This window comes from Pezoporus flaviventris, unplaced genomic scaffold, assembly GCF_033815535.1.
Source record: "Pezoporus flaviventris isolate CSIRO_AGI_PZ_B2104156 unplaced genomic scaffold, CSIRO_AGI_Pfla_v1 ptg000072l, whole genome shotgun sequence".
Taxonomy (NCBI): domain Eukaryota; kingdom Metazoa; phylum Chordata; class Aves; order Psittaciformes; family Psittacidae; genus Pezoporus; species Pezoporus flaviventris.
The window spans coordinates 8,577,284-8,600,028 of NW_026892620.1; the positions used below are offsets into that span (position 1 = coordinate 8,577,284).

At 40.8% G+C, this 22,745-nt stretch overlaps 1 protein-coding gene across 8 annotated transcripts in view; it reads left to right on the forward strand.

The window, feature by feature from the left end:
- The window catches only part of FGF14 (fibroblast growth factor 14), a 401,018-nt gene that overhangs the window by 371,436 nt on the left and 6,837 nt on the right, over positions 1 to 22,745 (forward strand). For all 8 annotated transcript variants that reach the window (XM_061472819.1, XM_061472817.1, XM_061472825.1 and 5 more), the window contains one exon: positions 21,434 to 21,632. In XM_061472819.1, coding sequence (XP_061328803.1) covers positions 21,434 to 21,632 — 199 coding nt within the window. The remainder of the gene's footprint in view (positions 1 to 21,433; positions 21,633 to 22,745) is intronic.

Below are 22,745 nucleotides of genomic sequence, written 5' to 3' on the forward strand. Positions count from 1 at the left end.
TAAGGTTATGAATATTTATAAGCATTTGCAGACTGGGGCTTTGTTATCCAAGGTGGTGGAGAGTTTTTTAAGACTCCTGTTTTATTCCATGTAAAACAAACATAACAAGCACTCTCTGGGGTGCTATATGTAGGGTCCTTCTTTTCTCCATGAAGAACAGTTCTTCTGTAAGTAATGTACCTGCAGCTTCTGAGCCTTAGAAAGAACTAGAGTGCCCAGCAATAGGGATTCAATTCAGATGAGATTATCCATACCAGTAATTGAATGTTCCTGATTTTCATTTTAATAAAATAAATTATAGCTCATAACATTTTATGTTTCATTAAGTAATTTCATAAATGAGAGTCATGAATATTATATTTAGACAAATAAAACATTGATGACTGTAAATTATTCAAGGGTACTTTTACTCAGCTTTGAAATATGCTCTATTTTCCATTCTGCTCATTGGCCCTGAGGATTGATTCCTGGTAGAGGTTTCAGCAAGTCAAAAAGTGTTCACACCATTAAAATAGAGAAGATTATGCTAATATTGTAATTTCTGTACAGTGTTTAGTGTTTCATTTAAAAGCACATAAATCAGAATATTAATAAAGAATAATATCACCTTTTTTGTCCATTGACTATTTCGATTTTCCTTTTGAAGCAGTGAATTATAAGGAAAGAAAAATATGTTTCATGAAAGACAAGTGGAAATTTGTTTACTTTTAACTGGCAATACCTACTGAAGGCCTTTACCCTGAGATGTTAACAAGGAGTGACATATGAGCAAAAAGACTCCCCATAAGTTAAAAAGATGTAAAAATTCAACTGCTTGAGGACATGATTTTAGAAGCGAGTTCTAATAAAAGCAAAATACAGAAATGGCAGAGATAATGAAATCTTGGTGTCTGCTAAGTTTCAGTGAAGGAAGAGAGGAGTCTATTTTATTATTCATAAATTGATCAGTGACCCAGCCAGGAGCAGTTTCTTTTGCCTGCCCATCGTGGCTGCTGGGCTGGAAGAATATGAAAGCAAACAATATTGAATGTCCATGGTGGCTTGATGGTTTGTCTGGGAGGCTCAGGTCATGCACTGTGGCAACTTCCAAGCACACCACAAACTCAGGGTCTGCCTGTGAATCCTGCAAAAGCTGGGGTCTGGCTGTGCTTCCCCTGAGCAGGTACCAGGGAAAGAGGCTGCTCCCTGCCCCAGCATCACCCTGTGCATCCCCTGTGCCAGACACCCACATCCTTCTCAGGAGCCAGGCTGGTCCCAGAGAAATTACCTTTAATGACATCCCTGTGGTGTCCTCACCATGTGATTTGCCTATGCTAAACTCAGGCCTTTAATTGACTTAAGGACCTTCAAAGACCATTCTCAGAGTGCCCTTAAAAAGTGCAGGGAAACAAGGGCAAGTGAGTCAAACAAGGTTTATACTGTCATTACCTATGTTGTACTGTTAGTCTTTGCTCTTCCTTCTTCTTACTTGAAGACACACACCCCCCCCCCCCCCATCTGGACATGGTGCTTGTGTTTTCCTGCCTTTCTTCCTCTTACTGATTCTCCCTAATGGATGATGAATGTCAAGAAGGCAGTGCTCACTCTACATGTTGGCAATGTTGCACTGACATTGACGTGACACCTAGAGTCACGTATTTACTGGTCAGTCCTTGGTGAAATCTCTGGCCAGGGGTAGCTGTGTAGTTCTTCCCTTAATCTCAATGTAAAATTTAGAGCTTAATCCAAGAGAACTCACCTTCAGTTTTAACAGCAAATTCTTTAATTAATGTTTTAATTACTCAGCTCCCTGTGTGTATTATAAAACATTCATTCTTACCCCCCCGTGAGGACCTCGAGTATTTTTATATCAGTTTTCCAAGCACTGTAGTATTTCAAAATTTTACCTCTACCTTGTAACCCAATGTATATTAGGTTTGAGTCAGTTTTGTGTCTAATAGATACACAAGTTGAGGCACCTGATAGCTCTTGTGTAACAGGTATGCAGACTGTAGGTGGTGTACAAGTTGTGAGCCTGAGAAGTGTCAGGCAAGAGACAGACGCTGTGTGAGTAGAGAAGGGATAATTTTTCTCTCAAATATTGCACCTTTTTGTTATTAATGATAAAAGCAAATAGTGAAATACCTGCAATATCTTTCTGGAGGCATGGTAAGTTAGAAATACAAAGCAGAGGGGGTGTTTTTGCCCCCTTTTCTTTGTAAGCATGACTCCATTTGCTTAATTTCATTTTCTAAAACAGCTTTGCTAACACAGATTGATCAGCTGAGGCCGGGTGAGGGTGGTACTCCCCTGGATGGCATCATAAGCAAATACAATGCTCACTTCAGAGCTGTGAAAAAGTGGTTTTTACAGAATTCTGTCTACTTTTACAGTCACATCTGTGTCTACTCAGTTGCCCTGTGAACATACCCTTTCACATTCCAGATCTGGGTAGGTGTCCTGCATGGGTCTGAATGTCCACAGATTGGAAGAGGGCTGGCAAAGCAGGGAGATTTGTATTACCTGCTTGCCTTTCCTCTCTGGGCTCAGTATCTCTGTTGGTATCACCCAGAGCATGCAGGAAGAGGGATTTTTAAAAATGAAGGAGCAGCAGAAAGATTCAGCAGTTAAAGCATTCTCCTCCTGCCAAATAAATGGGACAGAACCACAGTGTGTACAGGCTTGAGAAGTGGGATGCCCTCAGGCCTACCTGTCCTACATGCTTATCTGATTCCAGCTACATTTTAGTAAGGAAAAGCATCATTCTGCAGTGGTTAAATTTACAAGAAGCTCTGCAAACCCTAGCACTTCACGGGACATATGGGAGAGAGGTTTTCTCTTGATATTTTTTGACCTGTGTGTTTACCCACAGTGTCTCAGCCCATATGAACTTTCCTTCCAATTCATACGACTGAGCAGCTTGATCTGTATTACTTTTTCTCCGAATACCTGTAGTCTCATCACACAGCCCATGTCCACTCCCCTACTTGTTCAGGTCTTCCCAGACTTAAGTTTGGGCCATTTTGTTCTTCTCTTTTCTATTTCTCTATTTTTCTCCTACTTGCAAATTTTGTCCTTCAAGTTCATTTAGTGGATTCTCTTTTTCTTAATCACTTACACTGCTGAAACACCAGCAGAAAATCTTTTCACCTCCACAGTGAATAGGTTTGAGGGTTGATTTGCAACCACAACACTGCATTGCATTTGTTCTGCATATGTAGTTAGACGTGGGCTAGTTTTAAGTTAGCGAAAGGAAAAAAGGAAAAAGAAAAGCAAACTTAAGAAAGAAAAAGAAAAAAGAAAAATGTTTGTCTTTCTGTGAAATACCAGTTTTGTTACTGATGTAAATCAGAGTGTAAACAGCATGTTCTTGTGACAGCTGGGGACTGAGCACCTCAGCAGAAACTGTGAACGCAATTCATGGTGGCTCCCTGTTTTCTAATTATTCATCTCACACAAGGAATGACTCAACTAAGAGGAATTATTCTCTGAAATTAGTGACTGCTGTATACAAGTATATCCAATGCCCCTGACTCTGTATGTGCTGGCAGGATTTTTTCATTTGCTGCTTTTTTCCATGGGAGAGTTCAGTTCACAGGCTGATGGTTTTCCAGAGGCAACAGAAGTGACACCCCTGCTTGAACACAGACAGCAGCAGCCCTCATCTTTTGATTGCTGACAGAGCATCATATCAGTGCATAAGCTGAGGAAGAGGGTTTCTTCTTTCTCTCAGCATTCCCATTTGGAACTTCACAGGCTGTTACTGGCAGCCGAACTACCTGCTCCTCACACTGAGATTTCCCAGGTATCTTGGTGCTTCCCACTGGCACTTCTGAATGCTTGGTGAAATACTGAATCTGTAAGGTGATGTATTAAGAAAGGGTCTTCAGTGCCAAAGAGATGTTACATTGTCAGGAATCCAAACAAATTGTACCACAAAACAACCTCCATTTAAATGGGAAATTAAAAAGAATTGTTTGGTTTTTTACTTAATAGTGTCTATGTGATTGTTTGCAAAAAACCCAACACAATTGTTGCTGTCATATTGTTTTATGCACTAGTAGGTCTGACAGGTGATAGTTAATTAGTTAACAAGGACATACAAGAATTAACTTATTTTCCAGCTGCTTCAGACCTTCCGTGTATAAGGAATTAACCCTGGATTAGCTAAGTAATGTAGCTGTATGAAAATATTGTAACTATGTAGTAGAAAGTTACTCACATTTCCAAAATATCTGGATGCTTTGGCTTTATTCATTTGCTTTTAATTAGGCCAAAAGTCCAAACAGTTAAAAAGACCTGACAAGCAAAATGAAGAGGCAGAAAAAGAGGGGGTGTCACCTGCTCTGAGTTTTATACTCTCAATTACATGTTCTGTTGATTGGTTTCTCCTGTGATGCCTCTGCAATCTCGGTTTTGATGCCTGAAATACAGCAGTTCCAACCCTCTATGAGCAGACTTGTTCTTACTGTTATTTTTCCACATCTCTATACTAAACCCGTTGTAGAAATCAGACATTTGGAGCGAATAATAGGTAATAGTCCCTAAATTCAGTGCCTTTTTTTCTTTTTTCTTTTCTTTTTTCTTTTTTGTAGTTGTCTAAAGTCTGTTTGTAATGGAATGGATGTTGGCAGGAACAAAGTCCTGAGGAAATTCCACTGACGATAGGTTAAAACTCACAGCTAAATTTATCTTTTTTTTTTTTTCAAAAAAAGAACCCTAAAACCAAAGCATAGCACAGAAAATAGTTTGGAAAATCTTCCTTTTATTGCAGTCAAAGCTCCCTTTCTTTGCCCACTCTTTCATTTGTTCTGCCACAAATCATTATTTTTAGTGTTTTAAAACATGTCAATGTTCTGTCCTTACCTTGGGCCTTGGAGATCTTGGACACAGCAAGCGTGTTATCATTACATTTTATTCCACTGCAGAAACAGACACTGTTGCAGGCTTGCCCCTAGTTGTAATGGAACTGCCAGTGCAGCAGCGGGCATGGTTAGAGATCATAGAATCATAGAATCACAGAATGGTTTGGGCTGGAAGGGACCTTAAAGCTCATCCAGTTCCAACCCCTGCCATGGGCAGGGACACCTTCCACTAGACCAGGTTGCTCAGAGTCCCGTCCAACCTGGCCTTGAACACTGCCAGGGATGGGGCAGCCACAGCTTCTCTGGGTAACCACCCTCACAGTAAAGAATGAGGAGGACATTGTGGTCACAAGAAATAATGCCTCGGCACAGGCACTGTCTTGAACATGTGCTCACCATCATGGCTAAGGACAAAACAGGAGTTTTAATATAGGAAACAACTCCAAAGCTCTTCAGGTTAATTATAAGCAATGAAAAAGAAAGAAGTAAGAGGGAAGTTGTGTGAGTTATCAAGGATCTACTGGGGTCTACAGAGCCAGGGACTGAGTGATAAAGTAGTGCTCATAACCCACAGGAAAGCAATTGCTCTCTGAGAAGGCAGCTGAGATCAAGGGAACTTCTGAGGTATCACCAGGCATCAGCTGGGGGTAACCGAGTTCCTGGCTGAAGTTCAGCCAGTTTCCAGCCTTTCTGTATTCTTAATCTTGCAGTTCAGCATTTGTGTGTAGCATGGCTAGATGCATACTTGGGAAAGAAAGATATGAAAAACTGTCCTCGGCTTTGGTGAACTGGCAAAGAGTTGTGTTTCCAACAGACTTGGAAATCAAAATACCTGATATTTTCACCTCCACACTTTTTGCTTTAGAAATCAATCAGCTGTTTGTAAGACCTTAAACAGTCTTTTCTTTGCATTCAGTGATGTAGTAGGGAACACCTTGGTCTGTGTATTGATTGTGTTGCCTTTGCCAGTCAAAGGTGTGTTACAGATTAACTTACTCTCTTGAGCGGGCTACAGTTTTGATCCTGATCCTATGCCTCCAATAGTTTTTATATACAGTTCAATCATAGAATCATAGAATAGTCAGGGTTGGAAAGGACCTTAAGATCATCTAGTTCCAACCCCCTTGCCATGGGCAGGGACACCTCACAATAAACCATGCCACCCAAGGCTTCATCCAACCTGGCCTTGAACACTACCAGGGATGGAGCATTCACAACCTCCCTGGGCAATGTCCTTTTATGTTGAGGACACCGGAACTGCACACAATACTCCAGGTGAGGTCTCACAAGAGCAGAGTAGAGGGGCAGGATCACCTCCTTCGACCTGCTGGTCACGCTCCTTTTGATGCAGCCCAGGATATGGTTGGCTTTCTGGGCTGCCAGCATCTCATCGACCAACACCCTCAAGTCCTTCTCTGCAGGGCTGCTCTGAATCTCTTCTCTGCCCAACCTGTAGCTGTGCCTGGGATTGCTCCGACCCAGGTGTAGGACCTTGCACTTGGCATGGTTAAACCTCATGAGGTTGGCATCAGCCCACCTCACAAGCATGTCAAGGTCCCTCTGGATGGCATTCCTTCCCTCCAGCCTATCAACCGAACCACACAGCTTGGTGTCATCGGCAAACTTGCTGAGGGTGCACTCAATCCCACTGCCCATGTCAGTGCCAAAGATGTTGAACAAGACCGGTCCCAACACCGATCCCTGAGGGACACCACTCGTTACTGGTCTCCAGCTGGACATTGAGCCATTGACCACAACTCTTTGCGTGCGGCCATCCAGCCAGTTCTTTATCCACTGAGTGGTCCACCTATCAAATTGATGTCTCTCCAATTTAGAGACAAGGATGTCATGCAGGACAGTAATAGTAATGTATGTTTTCTAGCTTGGTTTATCTTTGCAATTAGCCACTCAAGTCTATAGATAATGTATTTTAATGCCATGTTGACAAAAGAAGATCCTCCATTTCTCAGGAACATGGATGGTGTAAATTCACTTCCAGGCAGCAGTAAATACATCCATAATCTTGAGTAACATCTCATTGCTCTCTTGGAAACATATTCTCCAGAGCTGAGCCTCTTTGCAAAAACTGGTGCATGTGTGTGGTATGGTATAACTCATTCTGCTGAAAAGCAATAGGATACAGAGGAGTTAGTCTTCCCGTTAAAGTGCTGTAGATGCCCAAAAAAAGGTGATTTTTTTTTTTTTTTTTCCTTTTGGAGTCTGCATTCCTCAGGCCCAGGGTTAGAAGTTGGATACTTGTACATCTCGTTATTCATCATGATCTTTCATGAAGAGGTTGAAGCTGCTCTAGGATCAATAGGTTGTTATCCATGCAATATTGAGCTTTGACATTCCACAGGACAGATATAGGAATATGCTGTAATAGACAATGAGTTAGGCAGAGGCTGGAGAGCAATGGGCTAACTGATTTTATGGGAAATTGTCAGATTACTAACACCTTGAGCAAGTAGTGGCATTGATTATCACTCAGTTGCCACCAGCTATGAATAAAAATCTTCATTTTAATGTTGTTATGAACTCTATTTGGTAAAACTATTTTTGAACAGTTTTTTTTCAGTTCTGCAATGCATATGGTAACACTGAGGCAAATAAAAATTCATAATCTTTAGATTTTTATACCTTTATGGCTTTTGTCAGATATCTGTATATTCACATTGTTCATAATCAACCTTTATAAGCTTGTTGCTAAAAGAGGAACTTTGAACATCAGGATGCATCTATAATCATACTGCTGTTACCCATCCATAACAAAAACAAGCATCACTGCTGAGTGTGTATTAGGAGTTGCATGTAATCATCTCCTATTTAATGAGACACATTAAGTTTCTGCTTTTTTAATATATAATGATATACGCAGAGTGTCTGACTTGTTTTCTTTCACCGCTTCTGACTAGTTAACATTGTAATGCCGTTCCAAAAATACCTTTTAGTGGCTGTCATTTTGTTTTCCATTAATTGTTTAGTTAAAACAGAAGACAGAATGGATTTTCTTTTTTATTTGGTATTGATTCACTATACAGCTTTTAAATGTTTGGGTGTGAATCTTTGTACTTTAAGTTTCTTCTGATAATGAATACTTGAAGTAGAAGTTATGTAAATGCTGAGGAAATTAAATAGTAACAGGAAAATATTTTTTGCTATCTGGATGAACTGAAGTAAATTAAGTGAAAAGAGACTTTTTTTAAAGTGAAAATTACTGTTTGCCTGATATATATGTGTGTGTGTATATAGGCACTCTATATATATATACACATAAAAAAAAATTTCCTGCATGTGCATTGCAAAACACACACTGGCAAGAAATTTAGTATTTTTGGTCATATTCATTAATTTCAGAACAGGCAACTTTGGGTGTCCCATCACATGACCTTTTATGTTTAAGTGAAACAGTGCTGTAGACATCCACTTCTGTGAAGTAAGAAACAATACACAGTATTTAAGAGCCTGTCAGGTTTTGGCTGTCTTTCAGATTTTACATCCGCCATTTTCTACCTTGTCATTGGAAGAGGAGAGAAGGAAGGTGAACAGAGGATAGAGCCTTTTGTCTTCGTATGTGAAAGCTGCATTGGAAGGAAATGGGGAAAAGACCTGTTGAGTCTTACAGTTGTGCTTCTGCAGCAGAAAGACAAACCTGAGCAAGAAGATGCACAGCAAAAGAAGCAAAGAATTGCTGGTGTTCTCCTAAAATACTATTAGCTGTATAACAAGAGTTAAGTAGCAAACATCTCAAAGTGGTCTCTCTTCCCTTCTGTTCCCTTTGTTTCCCAGCCTTCAGTGGTCAACTGCAGTTTAGTTAAGTCATGAAACCAAGAGAAGACCTAGCTAATTTATTTTCTCAGAGAAGCAATTACATTCATTACAGCACGGTTTTACCTTGCACTAGTTTTCTCAGACTGAGGTTCCTCTGGGCTTGCCTTTCATGTTCTTATTACCCAGCATAAAACAGCAAAAGGATGACACATTAGCAAGAAGTTCATATAATCCGTAGAATCATAGAATGGTTTGTGTTGAAAGGGACCTTAAAGACCATCTATTTCCAACCCCCCTGCCACAGGCAGGGACATCTTCCACTAGGCCAATTTGCTCAAAACCCCATCCAACACGGCCTTGACCTACCTTAATTGACTTTTATTCAGTCCAGCCCTTGTCTTTCTTAGTAGTAGATTCTTTAGGCACTGTAATACATGCACTGGCAGGTCATAAAAAAAAAAAGACTGCAAGCAGAAAAACAAGCTCACAACTGTAAAGAAAAAAGAAATAAAAAAGAGTACACTAAAGTAGGCCACTTCTTCTAACTTGAGTGTTCTTGCAACTTTTTTCTAGCTTCTCAGCTTGTAAACGACACCCATTTAAAACTTTCATAAATTCACACATCCTTTGGAAGGAACATGTAGAACTGAAAAAGCCTAAAGTATACCTTGCAAAATACCTCTGAATTTTCATCTATTTATCTCTACTTTTGTATTTGTGGCTAGTTATGGACATGTCATGCTGTCAGAGTCAGGGAGGTCTGCAAATACTATGTAACAACACCATATATGAAAATATACCATCCCATATATGAAATGTATATGGAAATACATATATGGAAATATCCCATCTGACCTTGCCCAATAACAGCTAATTAATGCTAATATACCAGCCATGCAGTGGCAAAAACTGGAATCAGTTTTCTTTATCCAACATTTCAGTGTATTGCAGAGGAGCAGAACTTTCATTAATAGTAAATGGTAATTAAAAAAATCATTCTCCTTGGTTCTTTTTCTGTACTTGATGATTTCAATAACTATTTGGCTTCTTTTGTTGATAGTTTATTTTACTTGAGGCATCGGGATTACAGAAGGTTTTCTACAGTAATGTCTCTAAGCGTTTGGATAAAATTGTGGAAAAAAAATTCCACTGTCATTCGGAAAGGTTCAGTCTATATCTGAGAGCATTCTGTATTCCTCCTGCATTATTCATCTAGAGACAGAACCCTGGATTGATGGGTGACTGGATGAGAATTTCTTTCCCAGCCCATCGTGGTTTGTTTCAACACCTGTGTTAAATCCTTCCTTTCAGTCTCTTAATTTAGTGCTGTCCCATCTTTCTGTTGGCGCTGACCTTTTCTAGCTGAGAACCTGGTGCTGTCTACAAGCTGATGAATTATGGCTGTTCTGAGTGGAAGTGACTGGGAAAGATAGGTTTATTCATGTTCTTCTCTGAACTGTCCCATAATAGTTGTGTAAGAAAATATTCCCTACAACACATGCAATTTCTCTTAGTCATTCCTTGGGGTTTGTGCCTTTCTTAGTGCTACTGGATTTCTTTAATCACAGATGCTGTACAGGAGATAAAAGATGTCTTTCTGTGTCAATACATCAAGGAGTTATAGTTGCTGTTTAAGCTGAAGCCTTAGAGGAGGTTTTTACTGCAAATTTAAACCTTGAGGGAAGCTAGGTGCTGAGGATTAGGTGGGGAGGAGATTGTGCTTTTGGAGAAAGAATATCTCTTTTCACTGGTACAATGAATTGTACCAGTGGAATTCACTGTACCGATGAATTCCGATTTCCTTTAAAGCCAAGAGTGTACTCAAGCCAAAATAATACACATTTCTGTGGAAGTTCAGAATGGGACTGAGGCAGAAAACTAACTTCACCATCCTTTATATGTCTGTGGGGATGAAGGAGGGTATTCTACTTGACCATATCCTATAATTGTGATGGCTGTCAGTGGGCTACAGCCCATTCTAAACCAGCAGTAACAAATCTGGCTTAACACTTTCATTTCTAAAATTCATTTTGCTTCTTTTGTTCAGGTGAGGCAACACTTTTTTAGCAGTTCTTCTCTTGAACTTTTGTTGAAGTATCCTAGTTTTGGCATGTAAATACCATAAAAACAGTTTTAAAAATTAGTAACCTTTTCCAGGCTGCTTCCTCAAACCTTCTGTTGAATTTAAACAGCCTTGATTCATTCACTCCTAATGTGAGGGTCATGATTCAGATCTGTGTAACAGGCTTTGTTTCAAAAAATGTTAGCTCGCTTTTGGAATTGTAGTGTGCAACCTTAAATAACTTATATTAGAAATGCTTATATCAAGGAAATTTTGTTCTATTTTAGCCATGTCCCACTGAGTTGATGACTGTGTTCTGCCTTCTATACAAAATACTATTGCCTTTAATAAATTGCAGTTTAATATGACCATAGGTGCTAGTTGTAAGCAATACAACCTTTCTGTTATGAAACAAGGAAGTTTTTGTATTCCAAGCTGGTTTATGTTCTGTTTCAATCTGGACAGAAAACTAAGCCAAATTCAGGCTGCAAGTCTATACAGATCTTAAACACACAGAAATATATCAAAGCTATTTTTGTTGTTATTTTGTTGGTTTTGTATACAATGTAGCTTTTATTCATTACCTTATTTTAGGTGCTCATGAATGTACATGAATAAAAGGATTACCTCATAATTAATATTACTAGTCATATCCTTGCTAATTAGAATCCCACTTAAGTAAGTGCTAATATTTGCAGTAGCCCAAATTTACATTTACTTTTGCCTAAATTTAGTCAAAAGTTGTGTTTTGTTTCTTTGCAAGCAGTTATATTCACATTTTCAGGTCTTTTAAAAAGTAAAAGTTTACAGACAGCAATTAGAGCTAAAAGCTTTGCTTCTACATGCTGACTTCCTTATTGCACTCGGTGATTCTTTAACCAGTGAGAATCATCCCTGGTTTTTACCTGCATGATATCAAGTACTACTTTTATTTTTTTAAGTCCACGTGTTAGGAGTCTTCCAGAGAACAGAAATGACAGCAGCTCTGAAGAGCCAGTGATGGTTTTCCGTGACTGTTGTAGTCTAGGAAGTTTTCTGTCAGAAGACTGTGGAAAGTATGTGAATGGACTTCTGAGCATTTGCTGCTTTCATGGGGCATCTGTAGGATCGGGAGGTTCAGCTATTACTGCTCTTTATTTTGAAGCCTTTGTAGTAAAGTCACTGCTCAGGTTTGTAGTGGCACCGAAAGCCTCATATTCCTTGGTATCTTGCTTGGTCAGTTTGCACATAGAAAATTCTGCCAACTTTGCTTGTTCTTGGTTTTAAGTTTAAAAAGTATGTTTATATTAGTGTCTTTTAGGCTCAGATCAGCTAAATTTCTCATGAATATAGAGGGAATATAATATCAATTTCTCCTTCATCCATAAAATACCTAACCATGTATTGCTGAGTTTTATGCTGTTTGAAGAGGAACTCTTGAACAAGATCGTTTCGAAATAGTCTTTCATCAGCTTAAGGGTTGGAAAAATCTGGTGCTATGGATGAGAAATCTTGATTAATTTTTTTAATTCTCTTATACCAGCATTTGCCAAACAGGTACAGTGTAAGAAGGTATTCTAATTCACCTGTTTCAACGTGCAGCAAGTCAGAAGAATATCAGTTTAGGTACTTTCCAGTTCTCATGTGCAGCCTCCAGATCTTAGAGGTCTTGCTGCATGAACGTGTCCCTGATACGGCCTCTTGCCCTTCTACACCACTGCAGCTGTTTTCTGGGATCTCATAATTTCACACCTCGATGACTCCAGTGTCCTCCCCTCCTGCACTGAGAAAAAAAGTGCTAGCCCTGCAATCTCCACTCAGAAATCTGCCACAAAGTTAACTTCCCAGCTTCATTATTTGAACTGTATTTCTCTCCTTTTCTGAGTGCCTTCTTCTCATTAAACACAGACTGCTTCTCTAAGGCCCTTCATCATGAGTCATTTTCAACCTTTCTATCCACTATTAAAATGTCACTTCCTTCTTTTGATTCCTGTGTTGCTAGCCTCTAACCCCCAAAACACCTTTGTACTGACTCAGTGCTGCTTTTCTTACTCTGCAGAAGTTTCCCATAAAACTCCACAGAGCTAGCACTGTCCTTTTTCCAGTGTGTCCTTAAAAATCCTTTGTCATCATCCATACAAAAATGGTTCGATAACCAGCTACTAATATTCTGATACCATTGCTCAGATGTTTTATTGGTTTGGGTTTGGCTTGGGTTGGTTTTTTTTCGCCCTGTATCAATTGCTATTTGGACTGAAATGTGTTCACATCAGGCAGACTCCCCTTGGTCTGTACTTCCAATGCACTGAGATCCTGTTCCATGACAGGGACTTTGAAGTGCAAATAGTAAACAGTATTGAGTGGTTTCTCCAGTGCTTGATTAGACTGGCTATTCCTCGCCTGGCAGTCTCTGAGTTTGTCTTGCAGTTGCATTTTCTCCTTGGCACCAAGGAGAAGCTGTAGCTAATTCAGCCTGCAGCTGCCTTTGTGCTGCCTGGTGTGATGAGCAAGCCCCACTGCGCCCATCTCCAAGGGAATCCTCCTTATTTGCTGCTGGCTACATTCAAGAGGCTGACTGCTGTCTATGTCAGTTCTGTGAGCTGCAACTAGAACAATACTCTCCTTTCCTATATTTCAGAATAAAACACAAATCAAAAGAGGCTTGAATGTCCAGGAGTAGAAAGCAGGAAACTTTTGTGGAAGCCCTTGTCCTTGGAACTACCGGTTTTGATGACCGTGGTAAAGCTGGGGTCTTACACTGTCCCTCATGGTGTGCCGTGGAAATTTACTTTTTGTTCAGCTTCCACAGTTAAATATTGATTGACTTACTGAACAGAGATATAGCTTAAAATCACAGGGGTTTATGTACTTTTAAACAATATCTATTTAGATTTTAAACAATGGCTAGCAGTGTTGTCATGCTAGTTTTTTACTTCTCACATCTGGTCCGCAGCATAGGCATCTTGTCCATAGCTGCATAATTATTTCTTCTTTCTGAGAGCTGTTGTAGAAAAACTCCACAATTTGTGGGGATTGTTTTAAGTAAAGGACCGTGGCTACGAATGGATATGTGCGCTTCATTAAAGCTAGCAAAATTGAACAAGCTAAATTGTGGAAGACCAGCAATTGGAAGTTACACATAACTCATTCAAATAACTTAGTTTACTTAATGACTTGTGGAACACAAAAGTTTGCCGTACTTGCATTTTAAACTATAGCCATTTGTATAGTGCTGTATTATTGACTAGGATGGAGGTCTAGCTTCATCATGTCAGACTTCATCCTCTGATTGACAAAAAGACACTACTTGGTAGGGAATTCACGTCAGCTGTCACCTAAATTGCTTTCCAACAATCCTTGCATCTCCATGTTGACAGCACAGGTAACCCAAGCTCCTTCATTCAGGCATTCCTAAGTCTGCAATGTGGATAATGGCTTTTTTCTTTATTTAATTTGTGTTTTGTTCTCAAATGAAAGCAGATTCTGACAGTGCTAAAGCTCCACTATTATGGTATACTACAGTGCTGAGTTTTAGCAGCACTGGTGGGGACTCCAAAACTAAGAGCACTCCAGTGACAGAACTTTTAGATTCCAAGAGTTTGAACCTGCAACCCATGTGTTGTGATATTTATTGATGCTACAGCAACTAGGAGAATTAAAACATCTCCAAATAGGCCTCACATCAAGCAAAACCTTGATGGGAAGCTGGCAAAACTATCCGAGTAAAAATTCTTCTCAGCAAGGTGCAATTTAGTATATCCTTCACTTCTCTAGGACCCAGGAAGCTATGTCAGATTGAAGCTGACAGCCAAAACCCACTCCTGGGGTTTTGGAAATTGGCAACTGGTATATAGTTTATTTTTCAAATATTTGACAGGAGAAAACCACCTTTTATATAAGACTACAGATTAAATCTGGGCACTGACCTTGGAAGAGAAATCCTGAGCATAAGTTCTTGTTTGCAAATCATGTCTGGTTTTGCAAATTATTTGTTCACTTCCTAATACAAAATGCCTGAACTAGGAAGTGAATGAAAGCTTCAAACTCCAAAAGTCATTCTTGCAGGGAAAATTATTCATATCAGCCAGATGCGGATTTGGATTCCTTCAGGTTGGATACAGATAGGCAGGTAGCCTAGGGGCGTGCTCTCACCATTGAGTTTCTCTTATAAAATGCCGTTGTACTGCCTTTTCCTCCAGCATTGGATTTGAATAAAGTCATCTGTGAATGACTTTTTTTAAAGTCAGTGTTGTTAGCACATTTTCTGAGAGTTCTTATTGGGTTGAGTCTTTAAGTATACAGATCTAGTTTTGTCCTAGTTGCATGCAGAAACAGCATCTTAGGTCTCCTGCTTTACTGGAGAAAACGTAGGTCCTTACAGCTTTTCAGACAGCTGAGATGGTGTCCGAGACAAGGCTTTAAACATCACTCTCAACTTAGATATATTCAGTTTCCACCTGAGCCCTGGGGAAGGTGCCCATTTCAGAAGACCCCTTCTGTGTAATTCTTTCCTCCAAGGAACTCGTCCTGCCATTCAGCATAGTCAGTGTCAAGTGCTGAATTTTCACTCACGAGTACTCCCCAGCTTGGTAGAACTATTAGCTTGCTTTAAAGTAACATATAGTAAAGTGACTTTTGGGCTGAGTGCTTATCCCAGGCAGAATTGCATCCTAATATACTGGATGAATGCAAACCCTGTCCAAAGCTGTTGCACTACCCAGACACGTGGAGTTAGGATAGCTGCAGTACTTTTAGGCAGAATACAGTGTTCAGGTATGGCTCTTCCTTGTATGCCAAAAAAGACCATTAGCAGACTATTACTATGCTTTTGGTAACTAAGAAAAAGGAACGATGCTGGTTTGTCCAGTTTATCAGTCTGCACCCAGAAGTAGCCAATTGTGTTGACCTAATCCATTTTTTTTACTTGGTGAAGTAAATACCCAGGGTTTTTTTTGACTTGGTAGATAAGTTCCTACTGTTTCATCTGCTGTGCACTGTCAGAAACACTACTGTACGTTCGAAGGAATGAGAGAGGAAAGCCAGGTTTCATTTGTTCAGAGGAGGGATATGATTTAAAGGAATCTTGTTTCAGTATCCTAATGGATATTGTTTGGGAAAACACACAAATAGTATTTACAGAGTCTAGTACAGAAGAGCATGGAATGACAAACAGCTTTTGTTTATAGCAAAAAAAGTGAGGCTTGGCTAAGTAGTGTTTATGGTAATTGAGGTTTACAAGGAAGTAAAACTTAGTGGGGAACACAGGGGGTAGCACTTGCAGTGAAGCAGGTAATAAGGAGATCTGTGTAGGCATTTCCTGATTAGCATCTGCTGTTTCAACAGTGGAGGAGCATGACTTGCATGCAAATGCTTGTGCTAGGCTTTATCAGGCATTCCCTCTAGCTTGCCACCCTGCCTTCTGGTTTTGTTTTGAGTCTCCTTGAGCCCTACTGTAATTTGAAATCAGTGGAGGAGAAAGGAGAGTAACACAAACAACAGATGTCTTAAAGTCTTGAAACAGAGAGAGAAAAAGCCCTGAGGCAAAGGAGAAGGTGCGGTTAAGGTATTTCCTGACATTAGTTTTCGGTGCCTCTCGTACAGAGTCTATTTGCATTTCTGCATATGTACATATACACAGTTATGCACATAGGTGGTAAAGAAGTTGTAATGCAAAGATTGCACACATCAGAGAATATCTTTGGCATCCTGTAAAAGTGTGTGAACTATAGACACTCATTTGTGCATATAGTGCCACAAGTGTACACAGACAAAGCAACCTATTGTAGGGACACAAACTATTTCCCAGGTGCTGCAGTTACTGGTTTCAGTCTGTTGTTGGATAAAATACATGAGTTCTTTTTATTTGAGGTTATATTATGTTTCATAGTTGAGAAAGCTAATAGTATGCCCAGTGTCCATCAAGACAGCTTTGCTTATAGGTAGAAACTCAAGCCATGGCAATACAAATACTGTGTACCAGATAACATTAAGAGAACTTGGTTGTCCACTGTCACATTTGGTGCATATTCAGAAAACTACTTCATCTGTGCTTTCTGGCAAACTGTTTCTTTACAGACTTCCTTTCATTTCCAGAAAGGAAATTTGTGACAGAAACAGCTGAGATTCTTACAATTCTTACAATATATAGGCAGCTGGAGATGGCATAGAGACCCTGAAAAGATGTTACGTGCTGTGTGTTAACTCAGTACTGCATGGGGCCAGGAGCAAAAAGAAAGGGGGGGGGGAAAATATACTGGCCTACGGCCACGCCACCATTGAGTGCTGCCATACCGGACATGCTAGAACTTCAGTATGAACTAGAGTCAAAGGCAGCCAAGTGGTATGCCACGATTGATATTGCCAATGCATTTTTCTCCATTCCTTTGGCAGCAGAGTGCAGGCCACAGTTTGCTTTTACTTGGAGGGGTGTCCAGTTCACTTGGAACCGACTGCCCCAGGGGTGGAAACACAGCCCTACCATTTGCCACGGACTGATCCAGACTGCACTGGAACAGGGGCAAGCTCCAGAACACCTGCAATACATTGATGACATTATTGTGTGGGGCGATACAGCGGAAGAAGTCTTTGAGAAAGGGAGGAAAATAATCCAAATCCTGCTGAAAGCTGGTTTTGACATCAAACGGAGTAAGGTCAAGGGACCTGCACAGGAGATTCAATTTTTGGGAATAAAATGGCAAGATGGACGTAGACAGATCCCCACAGATGTGATCAACAAGATAACAGCAATGTCTCCACCAACTAATAAGAAAGAAACACAAGCTTTCTTGGGTGCTGTGGGGTTCTGGAGAATGCACATCCCAAATTACAGTTCGATTGTAAGCCCTCTCTATCATGTGACCCGGAAGAAGAATGATTTTAAATGGGGCCCTGAGCAGCAACAAGCCTTTGAGCAAATTAAACGCGAGATAGTTCATGCAGTAGCCCTTGGACCAGTCCGGACCGGACCAGGTGTAAAAAATGTGCTGTACACTGCAGCTGGGGAGAACGGTCCTACCTGGAGCCTCTGGCAGAAAGCTCCAGGGGAGACTCGAGGTCGACCCCTCGGCTTTTGGAGTCGGGGATACAAAGGATCTGAGGCCAGCTATACCCCAACTGAGAAAGAGATACTGGCAGCCTATGGAGGAGTTCGAGCTGCTTCGGAAGTGATTGGCACTGAAGCACAGCTCCTCCTGGCACCCCGGTTGCCTGTGCTGGGCTGGATGTTCAAAGGCAGGGTCTCCTCTACACATCATGCAACCGATGCTACATGGAGTAAATGGGCTGCACTAATTACACAACGAACTCGAATAGGAAATCTCAGTCGTCCAGGCATTCTAGAAGTCCTCATGGACTGGCCAGAGGGCAAAGATTTCGGAATGTCACCAGAGGAGGAGGTGGTGTGTGCTGAAGAGGCCCCACCATATAATAAACTGTCAGAAAGTGAAAAGCAGTATGCCTTGTTTACTGATGGCTCTTGCCGTATTGTGGGAAAGCATCGGAGATGGAAGGCAGCTGTATGGAGTCCTGGACAACAAGTTGCAGAAACTGCTGAAGGAGAGGGTGAATCGAGTCAGTTTGCCGAGGTGAAAGCCATCCAGCTGGCCCTGGACATTGCTGAACGAGAAAAGTGGCCAGTACTTTATCTCTGTACTGACTCATGGATGGTGGCAAATGCCCTGTGGGGGTGGTTGAAGCAATGGAAGCAGAGCAACTGGCAACGCAGAGGTAAACCCATCTGGGCTGCTGCACTGTGGAAAGATATTGCTGCCCGGGTGCAGAACCTGGTGGTGAAGGTACGTCATGTAGATGCCCATGTACCCAAGAGTCGGGCCACTGAGGAACACCAGAACAACCAACAAGTGGATAAAGTGGCTAAGATTGAAGTGGCTCAGATGGACTTAGATTGGCAACATAAAGGTGAATTATTTTTGGCCCGGTGGGCCCATGACACTTCAGGCCATCAGGGCAGAGATGCAACATATAGATGGGCCCGTGACCGAGGGGTGGACTTAACAATGGACACTATTGCCCAGGTTATTCATGAGTGTGAAACATGTGCTGCAATTAAACAAGCCAAGCGGTTAAAGCCTCTTTGGTATGGAGGACGATGGTTGAAGTATAAATATGGGGAGGCCTGGCAGATTGACTATATCACACTGCCACCAACCCGCCAAGGCAAGCGCCATGTGCTTACCATGGTGGAAGCAACCACCGGGTGGCTGGAAACATACGCTGTGCCCCATGCCACTGCCCGGAACACCATCCTGGGCCTTGAGAAACAGATTTTGTGGCGACACGGCACCTCAGAGAGAATTGAGTCAGACAACGGGACTCATTTCCGGAATAACCTTATAGATATTTGGGCCAAAGAGCATGGCATTGAGTGGGTATATCACATCCCCTACCATGCACCAGCCTCTGGGAAAATCGAACGGTACAATGGGCTGTTAAAAACTACACTGAGAGCGATGGGTGGGGGAACTTTCAAGCACTGGGATACACACTTACCAAAGGCCACCTGGTTGGTCAACACCAGAGGATCTGCCAACAGGGCCAGCCCAGCCCAGTCAGAACTTTTACATATTGTAGAGGGGGACAAAGTTCCCGTGGTGCATATGAAGAATTTGCTGGGGAAGACAGTCTGGGTTATTCCTGCTTCAGGTAAAGGCAAACCCACTCGTGGGATTGCTTTTGCTCAGGGACCTGGATATACTTGGTGGGTAATGCGGGAAGATGGGGAAGTCCGATGTATATCTCAAGGGGATTTGATTTTAGGGGAAAACAGCCAGTGAATTCAATTGTATGCTGTTGCCTGCTGTGTAATACTTTTATAGCTCATCAACTAGATGTCTCCAGGTCGCCAGCGACTAGCCCTGACTTCCCTCTAACCATCATCCCAACAGAGAATGAATTTTGATAGAACCGGATGAGTTCCACAGTAAAGGAACGACCAGCATCAGCAGGCAACGATCCAATACTGCACACAGCCTTTCCTGCCCTGAAAGATTGTTACAAGAGATGGAACCTGACATCATGGACCGAATGGACTTGGCAGCATTATAGGGATTGGTCCATGAACTAAGAAAATGATCTCTTTCTCTTGGTCTGTGTGTATATGGATGTATATATGTGGGAGAGTGATGGTGTGTTGAAAATGTGGGATCTGAGCATGACGTGAATGGTATGGAATAAGGGGTGGATAATGTCCTGGGTTCAGCAGTAGCAGTCATGTTTTTCCTTTGTGTTAGCTGGTGCAGTGCTGTGTTTTGACTTCCAGTCTGGGAACAGTGTTGGTGAAGCCGATGTTTTCGGTTGTTGCTAAGTGATGTTTACCCTGACCAAGGACTTTGTGAGGCTCATGCTCTGCCAGGGAGGAGGGGAAGCCAGGAGGAAGCAGAGACAGGGCGCCGTCATGCCTGGGGTGGGGGGTAACTGGGCGTTACCCGGAAGGATACGGGCTTCCAGGGGGGACTCGTTTCTTGGCCGGTGGTATCGTATTCTCTTCCCTTGTTATTTTCCCTTATCATTGTTGTCGTTGGTGGTAGCGGTGGTGATTTGTGTTGTACATTGATTGCTGGACTGTTCTTGTCTCAACCCGTAGCAGTTGCACTCTTTCGATCCTCCTCCCTGTTCCTCCAGGAGCGGGGAAGGGGAGAGCCCTGGGGGGGGGGGGCCCTCGATTGCTCTCAGATGGGCACCACTCACTGGGAGTGAGTGAACAAGCTGTCTGGCTAGGGTTTAAACCACGACAATGGAGAAGTGAAAATATATGACATTTCCAGATTTTTCCTTCTTGGGAAAGATAACAGAAAGAAATATAAAAAAAAGGATTCAGGATTTGTGCTCTGAAGACTTACTAAGCTACCTTCCACTTTTCCACGTCTACCTCCCCCTTTTATGTCTTATATCTTCCAAAGGTTTCAGCAGCTGTGCCAAATACAGAAAACCACATTCATGCAGAATCCTATTCTCTCATGATATTTTAAATGTTATTTGCTTATTAACTTGCTGTTTTTTTCAATGGATTTTGGTAAACTGTCTAAATATATGTTCATTCCATTTATTTTGTTAGTTATTTGTGTTACTGAAAATATATTTGAATTGTTATATAGCTACTGGGCTACAGAAGTTTGTTCTTAGGTTAATCTTGGTAAAGGTTACTGTTCTCTTACTAAAAGTGACATCTGAAAAGCATTCCAGTTTTGGGATGAATGCTGAGGGTGTCAGTAGGAATATTTTTCTTTCTGCAGAAATTTGTACATCAAAATAGTGTTCTCCTGTGGTGTTTCAGGCCATGGGGACTCTAGGAAATTATATGTATTTTAATATGCTGGTAGCAGCCTTTTTTTTAAGTATGAAATATTACTTGTTATAAGCCATAGAGGGAGTTTGTTGCATTTAGTATGAAAAAATGGAACAACTGTTTTCTCAATAATGCTATTTTAGCATAGACTTTCTTAATCTTTGCAAGTATACCCTATCAGTAATTAACCACAGTAATAATTATGCCTGTATTTTAAACAGTGTTTTTATGCCTATGTTGCTTCCTTTCTACTTTGAAAATATACCATCCCTGTTGTACAGATGGAAAAACAGAGGCATCCATGGGAGGTGAAAGAACTTCACCTGAGGGTCTTCTAGAGGAAGACAGATCTCCTGGTCTCAAAGCAGACCCTTATGATTTTGTATATTAAACTTATGAAGAGGTGTTTTTAAGTTAACAAAACAGAAGTCGTGCATTAGAGATAACATTTAACATTTACTTTTCCTCCCACAGGAACTTTTTACTCCAGAGTGCAAATTCAAGGAGTCTGTTTTTGAAAATTATTATGTAATCTACTCATCCATGCTCTACAGACAACAGGAGTCCGGGAGGGCCTGGTTCTTGGGGCTGAACAAAGAAGGGCAGGTCATGAAAGGAAACAGAGTGAAGAAAACAAAACCAGCAGCTCATTTTCTACCCAAGCCATTGGAAGGTAAGGCTCAGTCCATCACTGGCAGATCCTCCAATAAATCTCACAAGAAGAAGAGGGAATGGTTTCTAAAATACCCTTTGTGAATGTGCGTGCCCTGCACAGGGACCATTCCAAATGACAGTCCCCAGAATTCATGGAATGAGTTTATGCTTCAGCATAGTGATGCCAGAAAGGGCATACATAAAAGCTTTTTTTTCCTAGGGATGAAGAGGTCATTTTTCAAGAAAAGAAATCTTCTGTGAAAGTGCATTATTCTCTTGGTAGGGACAAAAGTTGTTGTGAGTCTTGCAGTGAGAAAATAGTCCTTTCATTAGGCAGAATGAAATAATGGATATTGTAGAATAACTGGGAGTTATAAAGGGAATAGATGAAATGTCAGCATTTCAAAGTAAAAATTTTCTAGTACAAACCAGAAAGGTCTCTTCATAAAATAAATCATTCTGTATTGCTTAGCCAGTTGATGTAATGCACATAACTTGTGTTAGTTGGCCTTTAAACCAAGACAGAAGTGAATAAAAGTCATATAAACCTTACACATTAAAATGATGTCACACGTTCTCTGAAAAATACATTCATTTATATCTTGGTACTTTTGGGTTATCCTATGTATTCTGCAGGCCTTTATAAACATACGCTGTTTTTTGCTTCTTATCCTGATGGCACTCCAAATTTCATTGATATTACTGCTAAACATAGCCTCAGAAAATTATCTCATTACTTATCATCTGAAAACATGTACCTGAGTAATGTTTTACTTAGCAGTCCTATTTCTTTTAACATTTTATCTTAATTTTTTTGATTAAGGGATTAGTTTGTTAAATATTTTAGAGTTTCATCATAAGGAATGAATCTGAGTAATTCTGTGTTTTAACTTCCTACTTGAACTCAGGTTGATGCCTTCATGCTTTCCTCGTCTTAAGCTCTCAACAATATTGACACTATATCTCCATCCCTTTATATTAAATTTTAAGAATGGTATGGATGGAAAGCCAGAGCATTTTTAAAAGCAAAATCGATTCCTATAGATTGGGAAAGAAGTTACTTTTTTTCATTTATGGTTGGATGTTCATACTTTATCAAAATAGCTTAGACAAGACTTACTTAGAAATAACT